At 43.3% G+C, this 22,862-nt stretch overlaps 2 protein-coding genes across 4 annotated transcripts; one reads left to right on the top strand and one right to left on the bottom strand.

The window, feature by feature from the left end:
* Positions 1-2,261: 2,261 nt before the first annotated feature.
* LOC139537300 (myelin protein zero-like protein 2) lies at positions 2,262-9,930 on the bottom strand. Its single transcript, XM_071338449.1, has 4 exons — positions 9,709-9,930; positions 3,363-3,532; positions 2,913-3,123; positions 2,262-2,740 (listed from the first exon to the last, which is right to left on the bottom strand). The coding sequence occupies exons 1-4, from the start codon at positions 9,761-9,763 to the stop codon at positions 2,382-2,384; spliced, it is 795 nt and encodes a 264-aa protein (XP_071194550.1). The 5' UTR covers positions 9,764-9,930; the 3' UTR covers positions 2,262-2,381.
* A 1,075-nt stretch (positions 9,931-11,005) lies between these two features.
* On the top strand, positions 11,006-22,225 carry LOC139537299 (platelet-activating factor acetylhydrolase IB subunit alpha2-like). Of its 3 annotated transcripts, XM_071338445.1 has the most exons (6): positions 11,006-11,407; positions 11,959-12,040; positions 16,535-16,624; positions 19,344-19,460; positions 19,590-19,712; positions 20,393-22,225. In XM_071338445.1, exons 2-6 carry the CDS (start codon positions 11,960-11,962, stop codon positions 20,669-20,671), a joined length of 690 nt encoding a protein of 229 aa, XP_071194546.1. In that variant the 5' UTR covers positions 11,006-11,407; position 11,959; the 3' UTR covers positions 20,672-22,225. The 3 variants fall into 3 exon arrangements, with proteins under 3 accessions (XP_071194546.1, XP_071194547.1, XP_071194548.1); XM_071338446.1 differs by lacking the exon at positions 16,535-16,624 and having other exon boundaries at positions 11,031-11,407; XM_071338447.1 differs by lacking the exon at positions 11,006-11,407 and having other exon boundaries at positions 16,497-16,624.
* Positions 22,226-22,862: the final 637 nt, after the last annotated feature.

Genomic DNA, 22,862 nt, shown 5'->3' with positions numbered 1-22,862 from the left:
ATGGAATTCTTTATCAGGAGAATACCGTTTCCAGTCCCATGGGAGGGTTATGTAGAGTCTCCTGCTAGAATGGACTGGCGATGTCCTCATGATTGGGTCAGTGACATCTTCATGTTTCTCCTAAACGGAAAGTCATACTCGTGTACACTGTAGGAGTGAGCGGCAGACTGGGGTGTTGGCAGTGTCTTGGATAGATTCACATGTTCATTTGGCTCATGGGCAGCTTTGTAATACAACAGGAGAGGCAGAATAAGAGAGAGGGAGAAACCTTTGAGACCACAACACCCATGATCCTCAGTGTGGACACAGAGGGAGAAAGATGGAGCTGCTTCCTATAATGGACACATGGTGGCAACATCAGTTCACAAAAATGACAGAACCCGTGGAAAACAGGCTTCTTCATGGAAAACAGGCTTCCTCGTAGAAAACAGGCTTCTTCATGAAAAACAGGCTTCTTCATGAAAAACAGGCTTCTTCATGAAAAACAGGCTTCTTCATGGAAAACAGGCTTCTTCATGGAAAACAGGCTTCTTCATGGAAAACAGGCTTCCTCGTAGAAAACAGGCTTCTTCATGAAAAACAGGCTTCTTCATGAAAAACAGGCTTCTTCATGAAAAACAGGCTTCTTCATGGAAAACAGGCTTCTTCATGGAAAACAGGCTTCTTCATGGAAAACAGGCTTCCTCGTAGAAAACAGGCTTCCTCGTAGAAAACAGGCTTCCTCGTAGAAAACAGGCTTCCTCGTAGAAAACAGGCTTCCTCGTGGAAAACAGGCTTCTTAGTGGAAAACAGGCTTCCTCGTAGAAAACAGGCTTCCTCGTAGAAAACAGGCTTCCTCGTAGAAAACAGGCTTCCTCGTAGAAAACAGGCTTCCTCGTAGAAAACAGGCTTCCTCGTAGAAAACAGGCTTCCTCGTAGAAAACAGGCTTCCTCGTGGAAAACAGGCTTCCTCGTAGAAAACAGGCTTCCTCGTGGAAAACAGGCTTCCTCGTAGAAAACAGGCTTCCTCGTGGAAAACAGGCTTCTTAGTGGAAAACAGGCTTCCTCGTAGAAAACAGGCTTCCTCGTGGAATGGTGGGGTTCTTCTTCTACATTCAAAGATGCATCACAGTTCCTTTCATATCCAGAAGTAATAGGCAGTCATTTAAGTTGTCATTTTTGCAGGAAGCAGGAGAGCGTTGGCCAGAAAAACTAAATGGCAGATAGTCACTGAAAACTCCTGGCCCAGGAAAGCTTCCAGAAGCCTTACTGCCCAATGCCCTTAGCCTTAACATTAGCCACCGCCAGATACAGGGCTTCCACCAGCCCTTGCCTTAGCAACCCCCAGATACCACAGGTTTAACAAAAGTGTTTCACTGACTTAACTCACCATGTAACCTTGACCATAACCACAAAACACACTCACAAATTTGCTGTCAAAAACATTCCTTTTGGAATTATGTCCATATGAGCCATTAGCTCAACTGTAGAGGAATGTTGATTATTCAAGTGGTAAAATGGCTACCATTCCAAATGTGATGAAGAAGAAGATGCATACTGGAGCAAAGAGTTGCTGAACCAGTCTGCTAGTTGAGTTGGATGCCACCACATCAAGAGACTGCAGCTGGTGCCAATTCAGCCATATCTAACAAGAGTTAATGCAGAGAAGCACAGACAGACAGACATACCAGGCCAGGCAGCTGGGCCAGCAGTCCCAGTGTGAGTTGATGTTAGTGAAAAAGTTCCAAAGAACAGCAATTTTGGTAAAGAAAATTCCTCCAACATCTCTTGGACTATTACTCAGTAAAATAATTGACTCAAATAGACTACTAGTAGTCATAATACTACATAGTTAAAATACAATACCATAGCTGTTTGTTAAAAAACATGAAATGGTGCCTGAAAAAGTGGTGGAATGTAAAGGGATCACTAATACTGGCGACTCATATGAGCGGAGGGTGGAAGAAAGCAGGACCCCCCTAGGGGTGGAAGGACCCACCAGTCCTCCCAAACAGAGTGGACCTGGACTGGCCAGCCCCTCTAGTCAGAGACCAGTCCTCCCAAACAGAGTGGACCTGGACTGGCCAGCCCCTCTAGTCAGAGACCAGTCCATCCAAACAGAGTGGACCTGGACTGGCCAGCCCCTCTAGTCAGAGACCAGTCCTCCCAAACAGAGTGGACCTGGACTGGCCAGCCCCTCTAGTCAGAGACCAGTCCTCCCAAACAGAGTGGACCTGGACTGGCCAGCCCCTCTAGTCAGAGACCAGTCCATCCAAACAGAGTGGACCTGGACTGGCCAGCCCCTCTAGTCAGAGACCAGTCCATCCAAACAGGACACCTCACCCACACCAGCAGAGGTAGGGAGGGGATTTGCCCCTGACCCCTGGACCCCCCTAGACCCCTCAACACACTGTAGGGTCCTTCCACTCCTTCTTCTCCCTGGCATTTAGCTCGCTCTCCTCTAGGACCCTGGCATTTAGCTCGCTCTCCTCTAGGACCCTGGCATTTAGCTCGCTCTCCTCTAGGATCCTGGCATTTAACTCTCTCTCCTCTAGGATCCTGGCATTTAACTCTCTCTCCTCTAGGATCCTGGCATTTAACTCTCTCTCCTGCAGTTCCCTCCCCTGTAGCTCCAGGTCTGTGTTGTCGTGGCGGTTGAGTTTGCGGTACTTGCACACCACAAAGATGCCCAGCACCACCAGGACTATGGCGATGGCTGCCCCGATGGCTACAGCCAGCATGCCTATCTCAGAGACGGAGACTGGAGGGAGCAACACAACACACACACACACACACAGCAATACATTAGCACTGACTGGCATTCCTCAATAACCCTTTACAAGTGTCTGCTAGACTGATATAGTACATTTTAACATTGAGTAGTTATTTGTGAACTTACATTAATTGTCAGGCTGATTGACTGGCTGACTGACCTTTGTGGACGACCCTGAGGGTGACCTCTCCGTTGATGCCGTGGACGTCAGGCAGGTTGCGAACCTGGCAGGTGTAGGTACCGTTGAAGGTGAAGGGAACGTCCTGGAGGCTGATGGAGGCGTCCTGTCTCAGGATGTCCCCCGACCACACCGCATGGCCCTTAAACCGCCCCTCTGTAGGGGGGTATGCCATCTCCTGGTAGTAAAACACCTGACACACACACACACGTTTCAAAGAATACATACATGAATAAACATGACACACATTCACAGTGGTTCAAGAAACCTAAAGTGATGACTCAATAGACTCACTAGATTTTGATTTCACTCATTTAAGAACCTGTACTACAAAGGTGTGTTCCCATGTCTAACCCAGTCTTCCCCCTAATTCAGACACATTCGCTGCATGTCTACTGTTAGTCCGGCTTCCAGTGTGGAAAGGTCACCCACCGACTCCTCGTCTCCCTGGCCCAAGGGACGGAAGTTCCAGGAGACAGTCACAGAGGAGTGGGACACGGGGTGTTTGGACTTAAAGGTACACTTCAGTCTCACTTCTGTCCCGTTCACTGCCTCCACCTCATTGGACATAAAAACCTCCATCCCACCGACTCGCAGCACACCTGACACAAAGAATGGACCCAATGAGACACGCGGGCACAGATATACAGTGCAGTATACACTATATAGAATAAATGCATTTAAATAACCCTGAGAACAGCATTAGCAAGCACCTTATCAAAGTCCTCACAGAACGTTCAGAGCACACTACTAAACACAGAAATCTGTATTTCACAGCTTCAAGGATGCATATGACCATGAGAAGGTTGATAGTGGTTTTTAAAACAAAGTGTCTGTTTACATATCTTCAGTTTAAACCTAGCTCACTTGCTTCAGTATACACAGTACTATACAGTGTATCTTCAGTTTAAACTTAGCTCACTTGCTTCAGTATACACAGTACTATACAGTGTATCTTCAGTTTAAACCTAGCTCACTTGCTTCAGTATACACAGTACTATACAGTGCATCTTCAGTTTAAACCTAGCTCACTTGCTTCAGTATACACAGTACTATACAGTGCATCTTCAGTTTAAACCTAGCTCACTTGCTTCAGTATACACAGTACTATACAGTGTATCTTCAGTTTAAACTTAGCTCACTTGCTTCAGTATACACAGTACTATACAGTGTATCTTCAGTTTAAACCTAGCTCACTTGCTTCAGTATACACAGTACTATACAGTGTATCTTCAGTTTAAACCTAGCTCACTTGCTTCAGTATACACAGTACTATACAGTGCATCTTCAGTTTAAACCTAGCTCACTTGCTTCAGTATACACAGTACTATACAGTGAATCTTCAGTTTAAACCTAGCTCACTTGCTACAGTATACACAGTACTATACAGTGCATCTTCAGTTTAAACCTAGCTCACTTGCTTCAGTATATACAGTACATCTTCAGTTTAAACCTAGCTCACTTGCTTCAGTATATACAGTACTATACAGTGTATCTTCAGTTTAAACCTAGCTCACTTGCTTCAGTATACACAGTACTATACAATGTATCTTCAGTTTAAACCTAGCTCACTTGCTTCAGTATATACAGTACTATACAGTGCATCTTCAGTTTAAACCTAGCTCACTTGCTTCAGTATATACAGTACTATACAGTGCATCTTCAGTTTAAACCTAGCTCACTTGCTTCAGTATACACAGTACTATACAGTGTATCTTCAGTAAACATGGCCTTGACTTCCAAGAACCAATTGGTACACTGACTACACTCCTCAAATCACTGGAGCTGTAATGTAGCTCACAAAGTGTACCCTCCCTCCCTTAAATTATGCATTTTGTACACAGTCAAACTCTTCAAGCGTGTCTCCTCTCCTACAGTACTTTATGTAGTCCAGTGTGAACTAATCACGACAATAAGCTGAGCTAGAGTTCTAATTCACACTTAAGTCAAACACAAAGAAAACTGAAAGAGCAAATAAACTATATATCCAGGCTGTATCACATCCGGCTGTGATTGGGAGTCCCATAGGACGGCACACAATTGGCCCAGTGTCGTCCAAGTTTGGCTGGGGTAGGCCATCATTGTAAATAAGAAATTGTTCTTAAATGACTTGCCTAGTTAAAAAAAGGTTAAATAAAATAAAAATAATAATAAAATTAGAAAGCAGGTGGAATGGCCTTGTAATGATTCATTCAGCATTCCACTGCTGTGCCAGGCCCTCACTGTGTTATATTGTGTGTGTGTGTGTGTGTGTGTGTGTGTGGTTAATGATTGTAGGTGTTCAGTCCAGAAGTCCACCTACGGGAGACTGAACCAGCCAGGGACTATTAAAAGATTCTGATAAAGCTGTTCTGGCAAACATTCAATCTTCCATCTGTACCCATTGGCGCGGACAAATAATTAATGGTATTCAGGGATTTTGGTGGGAATTCAGGTAGCCTATTCAATTTATTATCAAATTTAACTATTTGTTTCTTAGAATACACTGATATAGCCTATATATGTTCTAATTGTATGAGGTACTGTATTTAAAAAATATATTTTGTGTTAAAATAAAGAAAATTATATGCCTCATTTGCATAAATACAACAGGTGTATTTGCATATATGAAACATAAATAGGAAGAGGGCTGCCACCACCAAAACCCTTGCTCTGTCACTCTAGGCCTACCTGTACTCACCTGCGCTGTCTAGACTGCCTCATAAATTACTGTTGTTGTTACGTTCTGTTGCATAATTCAACAAGTGTGTCAATAGCAGTATTTTTTCTCCCTGTGATGCTGATGAGTATTTTTGTCCACTTATACAGGAGTAATAAAGACCCCGTGGCTATGGTGGTGAGTAGTTGACTCAAAAAGAGAGAAAGACAATAGTTGAACAGTGTTGCACAAATTAATTTCTTCAAAAATGAAGGAGAAGCAGCAGAGAGAGAAATTGTATTTTTTTCCTCAAGTTTCAGTTTTACTTATACTAGCTCATGCAGCCTACTCAAAGACCTGACTCTAACAGACAGGAATTATATTTATGTTAGCTAGCAGGCTAAGGCTATCCAATACGCCAACTCTTCCAATTCAAGGCAAGCTTTTGATTTTAACAATTTATCGTCACCGGGTCCAGACGGTGTAACTGCTAAACTGCTAGCTGTACACTACTGCATGATTCTACACATGGATTGGATTGTTGGTTTACTAACGCTTTAGTTCTAGTAGCTACACTATGTATACAAAGGTATGTGCACACCCCTTCAAATTAGTGGATTCGGCTATTTCAGCCACACTGCTTTAGAAGTGGGGGGAACATAATATATATATATATTTTTAATACTGTCGGATAAACACTCCAAACTGTCGGATAAACACTCCTACCCGACTGCTCGGAGGTGTCCGCATGGTCCTAAAGCACACCGTTGCCTCGTTTTGTATCACATTCAAATGATAAAACTGGGGGGGGGGCAAGAAAGCTATTTCAGAATGTGGGGTGGGTGGGAGGGGGGGGCATGTGAAAGTTGCACTCTGCTGACAGGTGTATAAAATTGAGCACACCGCCATGCAATCTCCATAGACAAACATTGGCAGTGGAATGGCCTTACTGACTTTCAGTGACTTTTGAAATTGGCACCGATATTGGATGCCACCAACAAGTCAGTTTGTCAAATTTCTGCCCTGCTAGAGCTGGCCCGGTCAACTGTAAGTGCTGTTATTGTGAAGTGGAAAAGTCTAGGAGCAACAACGGCTCAGCCGCGAAGTGGTAGGCCACACAAGCTCACAGAATGGGAACGCCAAGTGCTGAAGCCTAAGATCACCATGCGCAATGCCAAGGTTCGGCTGGAGTGGTGTAAAGCTCGCCGCCATTGGACTCTGGAGCAGTTGAAACTTGTTCTCTGGAGTGATGAATCACGCTTCACCATCTGGCAGGCGGACGGATGAATCTGGGTTTGGCAGATGCCAGGAGAACGCTACCTGCCCCAATGCATAGTGCCAACTGTAAAGTTTGGTGGAGGAGAAATAATGGTCTGGGGCTGTTTTTTATGCTTCCGCCTGGGTCCCTAGTCCCAGTGAAGGGAAATCTTAACGCTACAGCATACAATGACATTCTAGACGATTCTGTGCTTTCAACTTTGTGGCAACAGTTAGGGAAGGCCCTTTCCTGTTTCAGCTTGACAATGCCCCCATACACAAAGCGAGGTTCATACAGAAATCGTTTGTCAAGATCGGTGTGGAAGAACGTGACTGGCCTGCACAGAGCCCTGACCTCAACCTCATCGAACACCTTTGGGATGAATTGGAACACAGACTGCGAGCCAGGCCTAAATCGCCCAACATCAGTGCCCGACTTCACTAATGCTCTTGTGGCTGAATGGAAGTCCCCGCAACAATGTTCCATCTAGTGGAAAGCCTTCCCAGAAAAGTGTTATAGCAGCAAAGGTGGGACCAACTCCATATTAATGCCCATGATTTTGGAATGAGATATTCGATGAGCAGGTGTTCAAATACCTTTGGTAATGTATATGATGTTAGCTAATATGGTGACACCGATGTAGGCTGTGTGTAGCAGTTATGGTATGAAGGTTTGCCTTGGAGAGGTTTTTTCGCCTGATCACAGACAGATGTTGTGTTGTGCACTGAACTCCACAAGCGAAGGGAAAATGTGCGAGGAGGAGAGAGCATAGATGTGATGCTGCTGTTTGTATGGCTGCTATGAAAGTGAACTGTGTGTGCGGGTGATCAGGGGAGTATTCGTTCCGCCAATTCTGTTGCAAAACGTTTTTTAACCTTTGACTGCAGTGGGCTAAATCAGGGTCACACAGAATTTCTTGCTAGTCATAAACAAATCCACTTTGAAACAAAAGTAAACACCTCACACACATGGTTATGGGCTTAAAAAAAAGAAGACACCTGTATGTACCATGTCAGATATAGAGTTGAAATGTATTCAATTTTGAGTTTGCATCCCAATATTACACATTATATGCATTACAGAAAACTAACAGAACTGTTTGACATAGAAACACTAGAAACACTGGATTTTCTGCTGTTTAAAAAAAAAAATGTTATTAATAACATTTCACCCATGAGGCCACTAGGTAATTTGACTGCAGAAAAGGGCTACAAGGAACAAAACTGGGATGGACCTACCTGAATTCTTAGTTCTTATACACTGAACAAAAACATAAACACCACGTGTAAAGTGTTGGTCCCATGTTTCATGAGCTGAAATAAAAAATCCCAGACGTTTTCCATAATATTTATATTATGCACAAAAGCTTGTTTCTCTCAAATGTTGTGCACAAATTTGTTTACATCCCTGTTAGTGAGCATTCTCCTTTGCCAAGATAATCCATCCACCTGACAGGTATGGCATATCAAGAAGCTGATTAAACAGCATGATCATTACACAGGTGCACCTTGTGCTGGGGGCAATAAAAGGCCACTCTAAAATGTGCAGTTTTGTCACGCAATACAATGCCACAGATGTCTCAAGTTTTGAGGGAGCATGCAGTTGGCTTGCTGACTGCAGGAATGTCCACCACAGCTGATGAAACTGTGGGTTTGCAGTGCCGAAAAATTTCTGCATAAACTGTCAGAAAGAGTCTCAGGGAAGCTCATCTGCGTGCTCGTCGTCCTTACCAGGATCTTGACCTGACTGCAGTTTGGCGTCGTAACCGACTTCAGTGGGCAAATGCTCACCTTTGATGGCCACTGGCACGCTGGAGGAGTGTGCTCTTCATGGATGAGTCCCGGTTTTAACTGTACCGGGCGTTGTGTGGGCGAGCGTTTTGCTGACGTCAACGTTGTCAACAGAGTACCCCATGTTGGTGGTGGGGTTATGGTATGGGCAGGCATAAGCTACAGACAATGAACACAATTGTATTTTATCAACAGCAATTTGAATGCACCGAGATACCGTGATAGAGCCTAAGGCCCATTGTCGTGCTATCCATCCGTCGCCAATACCTCATGTTTCAGCATGATAATACACGGCCCCATGTTGCAAGGATCTGTACAAAATTCCTAGAAGATGAAAATGTCCCAGTTCTTCCATGGCCTGAATACCCACCAGACATGTCACCTATTGAGGATGTTTGGAATGCTCTGGATCGACGTGTACGACAGCGTGCTCCAGTTCTTGCCAATATCCGGCAACTTCACACAGCCATTGAAGAGGAGTGCAACAACATACCACAGTCAACAGCCTGATCAACTCTATGTGAAGGAGATGTGTCACACTGCATGAGGCAAATGGTGTTCAGAGACTGACTGTTTTTCTGATATACGCCCCTACCTTTTTTTTAATGGTATCTGTGAGCAACAGATGCATATCTGTATTCCCAGTCATGTGAAATCCATAGATTAGGGCCTAATGAATGTATTTAAATTGACTGATTTCCTTATCTGAACTGTAACTCAGGAAAATCTTTGAAATTGTTGCACGTTGCATTTATATTTTTGTTCAGTGTAGATGGGCGCGAGAGGGGGTGCTTATTTAAAATACTCTAATAATTATCCGTGATCTTTGGCCTGGTCTACCTGAAAAACATGTCAATGTCGAAGCTATTCTATAATGATAAACGTATACAGAATCAAGAGTAGGTTACTCATTATCATTATGATGGAAATTAGATAGGGGCTCTGTTCACCTGAACTGTAGCCATTTGAGCCCTACAGTTGCTGGAATCAATGTTTTCACAGAATAATACTAGGCCCAAGTGTTCATGTATAACTCCAAATGGTGACTAATTGGACTGAAATCAGAAATTAAGGAAGTAACTTCGAACTCACCTGGCACTGCAAATCCACCCAGAAGCGCGAGGAACTGTAGCCATGTCCGATACATCGGATTGGCAGTTTGCTCAGGCCTTAAAGACTGACAAAATGTCAAACAGTTACTAGAAACCTCCAAAATGGAAAGTTTTAAGTGTCATGCAAGGATTACCTCAACAGGTTTTTGATAAAGAATCTTAGCGCTATGGACTCGGGTGTCTGAAACCACAGACGATGTGCGCACTAGGACTGTAGGCGGCGTCATAAATAGGCAGCATCACACACTTTTTGCCTTTGCCAGTCTGGAGGGCGGGTGATGTACAGTCTTGTCAAACTTGTTTGACCAAAACTCCGTGTAAAGTATTCCTACTGCTGCTGCAGGCCTACTTTTACCCGCAGGCAAAATCTGTTTTTCTCCCGGTAATTTCCATTCAATTGCGCATGCATGTGCAGGAAGTAACAATGCACACACTAGTTAGGCCTTTGATGTCCCTGGGAGAATATTAAGGTATTATGTCCCAAGCGCCAGAACCAATATAAAGGTACGATCTCCCACGCTGGGACAACATTTAGGTATAATGTTCCTAATGAGGTCTCTGGGACAACATATTGTTTATTTTCAAAACAACTAAAGCAAAGGTTTGGCACTGTATTGGGTGCACTATACAGCCAGAGACTGCTGCCACTCGGTGGACATTTCTTTGTATTACACTAAAACCTGAAAATCATCTTCAATCTATAATTTACATTCCAACCCACTTAATAAAGATACTGATATAATAATGATCAGAAATCATGTCAATAGTTAATGATTTGAAATGTGATACCTACCTAGTATTAAATGAAAGCACAAGAGGCGGAACATGCTTCAATGGGAGATACACGACTCATCTCAAACCCTCAGAGGTAGTAATCAAACTTGTGGGGAGAGGGGCATTCTTCTTACCAAACCACGTGGCCGTTGTTTTGGAGGTGTTCAGAACAAGGTTAAGGGTAGAGAAAGCTTGTTGGACACTAAGAAAGCTTTGCTGTAGAGCATTTAACATCGACTATTGTCGCCAGGAAATGTCCCGCCATCACAGGATCCTTCTGAGCCTGTGTAGGGACCTGATTTAAAACAGAAAAGCAGGCTGATTTAGTATAATTAACATTTCGTTGCTGATAGTATGGATTGTTTAATTTAAAATATGTATTATTATTTATTTTTTAAATGGTATCCTTATTATCCCCCTGTACAGTAGGTGGGGGAATGCACATGTAATTGTTGCAAACGCCATTATACCAAAGAAGAAGACTTATCTCGATGGGCAATTCCAAAGCGGAAGTGGACCATTGAGACTGGAGAGAGAAAAGGAGGGAGGGGAGAGGAAACGTTGCATGCTGAAGAGCGGGAGGTTGGGTTGACTCGACCCATACATTTCACATTTAGAATCATTTCTGATACATTTATTTTGCAGATATTTGTTAGAGTTAGAACAACATATAAGCTATATCGTAGTTGTTTATTGACTGAAAACAAGGAGTTGATTGTATACGGGTGAGTTGCTAGCCAGCTAGTAGCTAACTAGCGTCCGCCCCGACCGCAGCATCCGCACCGAAGCACTCCGTTAGCAAACCATCATTGGTCGCACACGCACATCGGAGCCGTGCAGCCTCCGTGTGCGAGGGAATATTCTGGTTATATTGGCAACAATTAACCATCATCAGAGACCTCCAGGTAAGTGGGTAGGGCACTGGCGGTTTCACGGACTGACTGACCCTTGTCCAGTGGGCGTGCCTTGTGTGTTGGTCGGGAGAGAGAACAGCGACAGTCCGCAGTGATTACTGGTGCTTACTTGGTCGTCTGGCTTGGGCTGTGAAAATGAAGCGCATTTGCCACGATTTCACAATTCAAACTCAATTTAAGCTTTCTGAATTGCTAGCACTTAGCAACAACCCATGATTGTAAAGTTATTATCAGTTGTCGATTCATATTGTTGTGCTCAATGCCAGCCCTTTGGCTGCATATAAGGTGTTGTCATTAGATACTTGCATCCTGGCCTGGCCTGGCTGTCTGTGTGGGGCCTCCCTAGTGAGCAGGCGCTGTTATCTCCACCTCCATCAGCACTCGCTCTGTGCACAGCAGGGGGACTGAAAGCTAGTCGCTAGCCTCATCAACTGTCTTGACAATAACCTACCAGATGACGTTATTCTTCAGGGCATATTAAAGGACATGGCTATTATTTTAATTGTGTGTGTGATTTAACTCCTCTGATGTGTCTCTGATAGGATGAGTGGTGATGAGATTAACCCCGCAGCAGTGGCCCAGGCAGTAGAGGACGTACAGGGAGATGACCGCTGGATGTCCCAGGTTAGTCTACCTTACTGCTAGCCTTGGATTTTGATTCTCAGTTCTATTACACATAAGAGTTATTGGACGAAGGCCTCTTCTGTACGGGGGAGGTTTTTTAAGAGCCCTACGCTTGGTCTGAACATTAACACATCCATTGCGGTATGGTTTTGGAAAAATAAGGACCTTATCTTTCATATCCCCAAGAAATCATTTTCAAAAAACAAAAGGTTAGATTGATACACACCTTTTTTATAGGGTTATTGTTCCCACATGGCCATATTTCCATGTTGCTGAGCTAGATTACCGAAGACTGAATGGACTATTGTGCTAATTTTCTATCTGCGTCTCGAACACCTGTGTGTAAACCAGAAGACGGACGCCGCAAACATAATGCTGGGGGATATGGCCATAATGCTGGGCGATATTTAAACTTTTTTTTAAAATATATATACTTATGGCCGATTCATGAGATGCAGTATCTCGTTTAAAAAAATAATAATCTAATAAGATTTGTTGCACAGTTAATTTCAAACAGTCAGGAATAATCTAATGAATTCAGTGCTTGTACAATTATATATAGGCTAAATATAAGCCTTCCACAACAATAACTCACTAATGATGTAATAATTTGCTTAACCAGGCTTTCAAGTCTATAAAAAATGTACTATTTAATTTGTTTACACATTTAACCAGAGCTATGCACATCCACTAACAATGGCCAACTTCTGGTAGCAGAGTAGCAAGCTAATCTTCTATACTTAACAAAAATATAAATGCAACAATTTCAAAGATTTTACTGAGTTACAGTTCATATAAGGAAATCAGAAAATTGAAATTAATTCATTAGGCCCTAATCTATGGATTTCACATGACTGGTATGCATCTGTTGGTCACAGATACCTTAAAAAAAAAGGTAGAGGTGTGGATCAGAAAACCAGTCAGTATCTGGTGTGACCACCATTTGCCTCATGCAGGGCGACACATCTCACATAGAGTTGATCAGGCTGTTGATTGTGGCCTGTGGAATGTTGTCCCACTCCTCTTCAATGGCTGTGCAAAGTTGCTGAATATTGGCGGGACACGCTGTCGTATACGTCCATCCCGAGCATCCCAAACATGTTCAATGGGTGGCATGTCTGGTGAGTATGCAGGCCATTAAAGAATTGGTTCATTTTCAGCTTCCAGAAATGTTTAACAGATCCTTGCGACATGGGGCCGTGCATTATCATGCTGAAACATGAGGTGATGGCGGCGGATGAATGGCATGACAATGTGCATCAGGATATCATCACGGTATCTCTGTGCATTCAAATTGCCATTGATAAAATGCGATTGTGTTCATTGTTCATAGCTTATGCCTGCCCGTACCATATCCCCACCGCCACCATGTGGCACTCTGTTCACAACGTTGACATCAGCAAACCATTTACCCACACGACACCATACATGTGGTCTGCAGTTGTGAGGTTGGTTGAAGGTACTGCCAAATTTTTGGGTTCTTTTTTTATTTCAGCTCATGAAACATGGGACCAACACTACATGTTGCGTTTTATATTTTTGTTCAGTGTATTTAAAGTCTAGCCAACTTGAATCTATTTGCTTGCTAACGAGGCAAAACAGTTGAACTGTTATGAATACACCCTCCTGTCTGTCTCCAACTGAACAGCATGCTAGCCTGTCCAGATGTTGATGTCAAATGGCCTACCCGGATAAGAAGATGCCCAGTTCTCAGAATGAGAACGAGTTGCCAATTCCTGATATAAATGAGTCTTTATGCTCATTGCACAGTTCTAAAACACAGACTAGACAGCTAGCACTTAAGTTTAAAATTCTGCTAGTGGTACCGCAATGCCACATGCGACAGAAACCGAGCATTCATTTTCCACAATCTTGTTCATTGATACTTGGTTTGGTAGGGTCTGCTGTGTTCTGTATTTTGGGTATTGTTAGAAAGGTTTAGTTCTCCATTATTACAGTAAAATAATGTCTAAGCATTTCGGTGTCCATATGACCCATTCTGTTGGACCAATCCTCAAATGCAAATATCGAGTTTAAACTGCTTGTTGTCAGAGAGGAGTAAGTTCTTTCATTGTTATTGTTGTGAGTGGGAGGGGCTTGGTGTCTGTATGAGATGGAAGGTACACAGTGGGAGGGGCTTGGTGTCTGTGTGAGATGGAAGGTACACAGTGGGAGGGGCTTGGTGTCTGTGAGATGGAAGGTACACAGTGGGAGGGGCTTGGTGTCTGTGAGATGGAAGGAGCGAAGGCGAGACCAAAAATATATATATGTTTAAGTATCTTGATTCTTGCGATACAGGCATTTGGAACATTGTGCTAAAACATAAATTCATTTGATATATCGCCCAGCCCTACACAAACGTGTTGTTACTGAAAAATACTGTCGGCTGCAACTGTTAAAACAGTGTACAGTAAGTGTGAATTTTGCATTTTGATTTGATACGAAAGTAGAGGGATTTATGTTTCTAGAATTACCGCAATTGAGAATTGTTTCACGTTTAGATGGAGATTTTGGCTATCAGAGCCAGTTCACCTTTAAACAGAAGACGGAAGGTCCTTGGACTATAAGGAGTTAGGCTCCTTTAGTCCATTAGAGGCATTAGGGTAGCCCAATATCTCACTACATCACACCTGAACACCAAGTCATACTGTCCTGTCAGCAACTGACCCAGAGGTCACTGATGGTTGGTAATACATGTGTGTATAGAGCAGGGTTCCCCAAGTTTTCTGAGCAAAAAAATGTATATATATCGGTGCATCACTAATACAAATATAACATTTTTGGTCAATACCGATATCCGATATTTTCCTTGCCTGAAAAAAACCCGATACCGATATTAAATTTTTTTAGCAGCCTTTTAAGCATTCTTGTACAGTTAAATAGTTAACACACATACATGGACGCAGCGGTCTAAGGCACTGCATCTCCGTGCAAGAGGCGTCACTACAGTCCCTGGTTCGAATCCAGGCTGTATCACATCCGGCCGTGATTGGGAGTCCCATATGGCGGCCCATGAAGCTAGCTGGCTGCTTATAACATTAGCTTTGGGCAACATGGTTAAGGGTTAAAAAAATATATATACAGCTTTGACAGTGCTACTGTGTCTTTTTTGACACACAAAGACCCAAACGGCATTCCATAGTATGTATGTCGTGAAGCTAATAGCAGTGGCGCCATTACTGTGTAACTCCGGTAGGGCAACATCTGAAAAATAGCGCACTTGGTAATTTGTACTGGTGCTTGACAAGTCGGTGAAAGCCAACAGCACCCATGACAGAGAGCGGTTCATTGTCAATGGGAATGAATTCCATTATCCTGGCTTTCATGGATTTCGCCTTTGAGTTGCCTCGCTGAAATTGTCTTACTCTTTCAAATGACTGCTCGATGTTGGCATTTTTAGCTAATATCAGCCCATTCTGATATGTTCACCAATTTATATTGTGCTTCCCTAATTTATATTATTGTTGTTGGGCATAAGACTGTAAAAATACCAGCAAATCAACTCCAAGAGATAAACATTTTGTAAATCTGTTCCAAAGTATTCCCACGCATAATAGAGATACTGTATGTGATTACATGTAAGCAAGGTTTGAAATTAATGTTTTAATTCAGATATTATATCTGTTTGGGCCTCTTGCAGTCAATCTGCAGTCTACAAATTATTTGTAGTTATGGTCCAGCCCCCTGACCATCCGCTCAAAATAATGTTTTTTCCCTCAGCTGAATCTAGTTGATGATCCCAAGCATAGAGGAAACCTAACATGGCTGAATCTAGTTGATGATCCCAAGCATAGAGGAAACCTAACATGGCTGAATCTAGTTGATGATCCCAAGCATAGAGGAAACCTAACATGGCTGAATCTAGTTGATGATCCCAAGCATAGAGGAAACCTAACATGGCTGAATCTAGTTGATGATCCCAAGCATAGAGGAAACCTAACATGGCTGAATCTAGTTGATGATCCCAAGCATAGAGGAAACCTAACATGGCTGAATCTAGTTGATGATCCCAAGCATAGAGGAAACCTAACATGGCTGAATCTAGTTGATGATCCCAAGCATAGAGGAAACCTAACATGGCTGAATCTAGTTGATGATCCCAAGCATAGAGGAAACCTAACATGGCTGAATCTAGTTGATGATCCCAAGCATAGAGGAAACCTAACATGGCTGAATCTAGTTGATGATCCCAAGCATAGAGGAAACCTAACATGGCTGAATCTAGTTGATGATCCCAAGCATAGAGGAAACCTAACATGGCTGAATCTAGTTGATGATCCCAAGCATAGAGGAAACCTAACATGGCTGAATCTAGTTGATGATCCCAAGCATAGAGGAAACCTAACATGGCTGAATCTAGTTGATGATCCCAAGCATAGAGGAAACCTAACATGGCTGAATCAGAGTCATGTTCATCTCTATCTCCACCATTGTGTAACATTATCTTGTTGTGTAGTAGTGTCTGCCTGGTGATGACGACATGTGTTTGTGCAGCACACACGGTTTGTTCAGGAGTGTAAGGACGCGGAGCCGGAGGTGCTGTTTATAGGAGACTCCATGGTGCAGCTAATGCAGCAATACGAGGTGAGAGAGGACAGCTGCCTGTGTATACATACTGTGTTATATCACTTAGAATCCTGTGTGTGTTGACCTCAGTGCATGTGTTAGTTGTTTGTCTTTGTGCTATGACCCTGGTGTTTTTCATAACTACAACTAAGTCCAAACATTGTTAAAATAAACTAAACAAAAACAGTACCAGTCAAAGTTTGGACACACCTACTCATTCAAGGGTTTTCCTTTATTTTTACTATTTTCTACATTGTAGAATAATAGTGAAGACATAAACTATGAAATAACACATGGAATCATGTAGTAACCAAAAGTGTTAAGCAAATCAAAATATATTTTAGGTTTTCAAAGTAGCCACCCTTTGCCTTGAGAGCTTTGCACACTCTTGGTATTCTCTCAACCAGCTTCATTAGTTAGTCACCTGGAATGCATTTCAATGAATTGGTGTGCCTTGTTAAAAGTTCATTTGTGGAATTTTTTTCCTTAATGCGTTTGAGCCAATCAGTTGTGTTGTGACAAGGTAGCCCTATTTGGTAAAATACCAAGTCCATATTATGGCAAGAATCCGGAAAATTTCAAGATTCTTCAAGTGCAGTCACAAAAGCCATCAAGCGATATAATGAAACTGGCTCTCATGAGGACCGCAACAGGAAAGGAAGACCCAGAGTTACCTCTGCTGCAGAGGATACGTTCATTAGAGTTAACTGCACCTCAGATTGCAGCCCAAATAAATGCTTCACATAGTTCAAGTAACAGACACATCTCAACATCAACTATTCAAAGGAGACTGCATGAATCAGGCCTTCATGGTTGAATTGCTGCAAAGAAACCACGACTAAAGGACACCAATAAGAAGAAGATACTTGCTTAGGTCAAGAAACACGAGCAATGGACATTAGACCGGTGGAAAACTGCTGGTTTTCACTTACTGGGACTATCATTTGTTTTCCCACAGGAGAATGACCCAACACACCTCTAGGCTGTGTAAGGGCTATTTGACCAAGAAGGAAAGTGATGGAGTGCAGCATCAGATAATCTGACCATAACCCAATTGAGATGGTTTGGAATAAGTTGAACCGCAGAGTGAAGGAAAGCTGCCAACAAGTGCTGAGCATACCCCGACTTACATTTACATTTTAGTCATTTAGCAGACGCTCTTATCCAGAGCGACTTACAGTAGAGTGCATACATTTTATTACATTTTTACATACTGAGACAAGGATATCCCTACCGGCCAAACCCTCCCTAACCCGGACGACGCTATGCCAATTGTGCGTCGCCCCACGGATCTCCCGGTTGCGGCCGGCTGCGACAGAGCCTGGGCGCGAACCCAGCCCAGCCTGGGCGCGAACCCAGAGACTCTGGTGACGCAGCTAGCACTGCGATGCAGTGCCCTAGACCACTGCGCCACCCGGGAGATACTTGTTGAGAGACTTGTTGGAAAAGGATTCCATGTGAAGCTGGTTGAGAGAATGCCAGGAGTGTGCAAAGCTGTCGTAAAGGCAAAGGGTGGCTACTTTGAAGAATCTAAAATATATTTGGATTTGTTCAACACTTTAAAAAAAAGTTTTATTACTACGGTACATGGAATTAGTGTTAGTTAATAGAGAATAGTAAAAATAAAGAAAAACCCTTGAATGAGGTGTCAACTACGCCACAAAGATGTACTTTTCCATGACCCGGGATTTCTCCATGCTCCTCTGTGCATATCACAGGACTTCGCATCAGTCCGGAGAGGCCTTGAACTATTGGGAATACACATTTCTGAAGTTCGTTTAAATAATTACACCTCTCATACACAAAGGGCTTAAACCTAACACTACTTTCAATCTTTAAGGATATATAAAAACAATCTATTCATACTAAGAGGGTATAATTATATAAAATAGTAATGTACATTCTATCAACTCAAATTACTAAAAACATAAGGTATGTAGAAATGATAATGGACCTATATATTTTTTTTTATAGTCTTTGAGAACTAACAATCACCATAATAAAAGCTAGACGGGGAGAATTGAACATTCCCATAATATTGAATGTAGCAGTATTGATTTTATGTTTTAGCAAAAAGAACACCATAGACATAGCGAAACTGCAACATTTTGGGGCCTCCCGAGTGGTGCATCGCAGTGCTAGCTGTGCCACTAGAGATCCTGGTTCGAGTCCAGGCTCTGTCGCAGCCGGCCGCGACCTGGAGACCCATGGGGCGGCTCACAATTGGCCCAGCGTCGTCCGGGTTAGGGGAGGGTTTGGCCGGCAGGGATGTCCTTGTCCCATCGCGCTCTAGCGACTCCTGTGGCGGGCTGGGCGCGTGCACGCTGACACGGTTGCCAGGTGTACAGTGTTTCCTCTGACACATTGGTGCGACTGGCTTCCGGGTTAAGCGGGCATTGTATCAAGAAGCAGTGTGGCTTTGGTTGGGTTGTGTTTCGGGGGACGGACGGCTCTCGACTTTTGCCTCTCCCGAGTCCGTTCAGGAGTTGCAGCGATGAGACAAAACTAACTACCAATTTGGATGCCATGAAATTGGGGAGAAAAAAGGTCAAATGTGAGCTCTATGGCAAAATGTGTAGAACTGTGGGAAATTCACTTTAAAACTGCAAACATTTCTCCTACACTGCCAGGATGGGGGCTTCTAAAATGTTCTCTAAAATTCAGACTGGCTGACCAAACCTATAGCCACCCTAAGCCCCTTTTCTGTTCCAGAAAAAAAACCTGTGTGTGTCCACAGATCTGGCGGGAGCTTTTCTCTCCACTGCACGCGCTCAACTTTGGAATCGGGGGAGACACCACCTGTAATGTGCTGTGGAGGCTGCAGAATGGAGAACTGGACAACATCAGGCCCAAGGTGAGATTCAACTGGGCCAGCACAGGCCCTGAGAGGGAGAAGGGCACAGCACAGGTGGTCAGTTTTGGTCCTGTAATGCTTTTCATCCAGATCAGAACACCTAATCAATACCTCATTGGTCCCCTCTAGGTGACAGTGGTGTGGGTAGGAACCAACAATCACGAGCACTCAGCTGAGCAAGTTGCAGGGGGAATCCTTGCCATTGCACAGCTGCTCACCTCCCGTCTTCCTAAGACTAAGGTTGTTGTTCTGGTAAGTGAAGGTTTTCATTTTTTTTGTCTACAGTGTATCTGGAGTATAACATTTCAATCTCATGCAGTGTTTGCATTCAGAAAGTTTGCATTATCACCTCAGTGTCAATACTATATGATCATGTATATTAGAATCAGGCTTGGGCTCAATTCAGAATTTAATTGAGGATGCTTCATATATCTACATTTTTATTAGATTTTGTTGAATTGAAGCAGGAAACAGGATACAGATATGCAATTTGAGTTTGAATTTAAGGAAATAATTGATTTCAGTGAAATTCAATGAAATTAAAATACAATTTCTATTCTATTGGATGTGTAGTCTATTCAAATATACATATTTTACATAACATCAAACATGTTATATAAATGCATATAAAATATTGTTGAAACAATAGATTTTCAGGACAAACTCTTAAAATGAATGATCAAGGAAAACAAAATATATACACTACCGTTCAAAAGTTCGTCAGTCTATTCTTGTTCTGGGAAATGAAGGCTGTTCCATGCGAGAAATTGCCAAGAAACTGAAGATCTCATACAACGCTGTGTACTTCTCCCTTCACAAAACAGTGCAAACTGACTCTGAATTCTGAGTTGTGCCCAACCCTGATTTAGGATGTATGCATTTACAGATGTTTGTCCTTTTAGTAACTAACCCTTTCTGTCTGTAAATCTCAGGGTCTGTTGGCAAGGGGTGACGGGCCCAACCCGCTGCGGGAGAAGAACGCGGCGGTGAATGGCTTCCTGCGCTCCTGGCTGCCGCGGCTGGGCCAGGCCCAGTTCCTGGACGTGGGGGCGGGCTTTGTGCACTCTGACGGGACCATCTCCACACGGGACATGTTTGATTTCCTGCACCTGACGGCGGCAGGCTACCGGGCCATCGCCAAGCCCCTCAGTGACCTACTGCTGCAGATACTGGATGAGACGCCTGAGGAGAAGAGGGCCTCGCTGGTCTGAGGGCCACACCCCAGGGGCCACACAGCCAGGGACATGCTTCACTGACTCACTCCTTCTGTTGGGTAGTAGCTGGAAGTTTCCCCAAACCACTATTCCAGGGTCTGGTCCTAGATCTGTGGTTAGGGGCGACTTCTACCTGGAGTCTCTACTGGGAACAGGGGAGGGGGGATAGTCAGGGGTGAGGCATGCTCCTGTCTTGGGAAGGGGTCAGATCAAGATATGTCACTCACATGAGGGGGCTGGGCCAAGCAGAGAGAATGGGCACTCTCATGTGAGTGGAACTGAAACTGCAGGAGGGAGAGTGCATGGGATCATGTGCATGTGTGCGGGGTGACTGTGTGGAGAGAGTCAACAACTTCCAGAGAGATATACGTACATGCTGTAGCAGCAACAGTAGCACTTGCGGTCAGAGAGATCTGATAGTGGGAGGATAGAGAGAGAGATGGGACATTTCTGAAGTACACCTGCACAAGCATTATAGAGAGGCCAATGGCACACATGCATAGACCCCCAAAAAAACACACAGACACTGTAGTAGACTGTAAAATGTCAGTTTTGCCATTATGAAATGTAAAGTAGCTTCCTACTCGGTCACAGCTTAGCTGCACAGTAATAAGCACTCCTATGCATTCTCTCTCAGAAATCAGTTTGAGTTGGCTCCATATGCCCCAACAGACTTCTTAAAAGCTCTTAATCGCCATCTGAGGACCAGCTAGGAAATCTTCTCTCCTCCCCCTCTCTCTGCTTTGACACACACACAGCAGTGAAGTCAAAGCTATCTTCCTGTAACGGCCTTCTGCCATACACACACTGTCAGACACTGCCTCTCTTACACATAGAAAAAACTGTGTAACTAAAATCCCTGCACTTTCTCTCTCTCTCCTGCTCACTCTCTCGCCGCTCTTCATTTCTGTCCTTATTTTGTCTTGTTGTGTAGTATACAGAACCCCCACCCAGCCCTGGCCACACTACCACCTGCCTCCTAACACATGATATTGTCGCAGGACGACTTAAACAGTAGCATCATGATAAAGCTATTGACACACAACATTGATTGAATTACTAGTCTACTACACTAAAAACCAACCACAGGTCACAGAGAATGTCATGTGTTTGACCTTTCAACCCTGTTTTGTTTCCTGGTGCAGTTGAACTGAAGTGGTTAGAGGTCCTCTTGCTGAGCATCGACTGCTGTCATGTTATAACCGTCTACACGTATTCTTCTTGCGCTATGTTGATCTACATTCTGTATAAGCGTGTGTGTGTGTGTGTGAGTAAACCTTAAACATAGCTGGAGGTGAGAAGTGTGTATGTCACTTATGTTTGAGTCTGTGCATTGGTTGTATGACCTGTTTCGAAATGGCCCATTTGTATATAATACATATATATGTGTGTGTGAAGCTTGGATAGATGGCCTTGTGTTGCGAATGTGGTAGTGTTTGTAAGAGAATGACCATTAGTGAGCATCTGTATTTGGTGCAAACCGTGCACTATATCTGGCTTATTGTCACATGCTGAAAAGACGGCGCATTCCAATAAAGGACCATGGATGTACATGATTTGTGGTGTTGCTTCATTTCAGTTGTATTTAAGGTGTAAATGTGGAGAAAAGGTATTATATCATCAAGGTTTGTGATTAACAGATTAGTATCTGTGATTGTCACTGCATAATTAACTTGCAGGAGTCCCATTTAACCTCTAGAGGGAGCCCTTTTATGTGCGCTCTCTCCAAGTGGGACAGACCTCTTTTACTGTCAATGGGACAGACACTGATGGCTTGTCTCAATAAATGACTTCCTTTCCAAGGTTATTGGATAGGAAACGTCACGCAAACACTTGCACAATTATGATAAAACTGTTACGAAGGTAAATCTGGTAATTATCAGTGATATTGTGAGGGAGAGACGAGGGTTGTCTTACTGTTTTAAGAACCCTTGAATAAACCCCCTCCCTTATCCCTGGCTGACAATTACGAGTTACCTGTTGGATATCTCTGCTGCTATGCTGTGGTGTTGGTTTGCACAATTTATGATGAAACAGTTACTAAGGCTCACAACAGAAATTGTAAAAATGAGAGGATAAAGGTAGTCAAATTGAAGAAATAAATTAAATAGCTTGTTGCCAAAACTATTATATTGGTGTCCGTTAATGCACATCAGCAATAGAACAAGGATTCACTTTGACTAGAAGT

Source organism: Salvelinus alpinus, chromosome 13 (genome assembly GCF_045679555.1).
Source record: "Salvelinus alpinus chromosome 13, SLU_Salpinus.1, whole genome shotgun sequence".
In the NCBI taxonomy this organism is placed as follows: domain Eukaryota; kingdom Metazoa; phylum Chordata; class Actinopteri; order Salmoniformes; family Salmonidae; genus Salvelinus; species Salvelinus alpinus.
The sequence above is the reverse complement of the archived record's forward strand: the minus strand, read 5'-3'. Positions and strand labels throughout refer to the sequence as shown.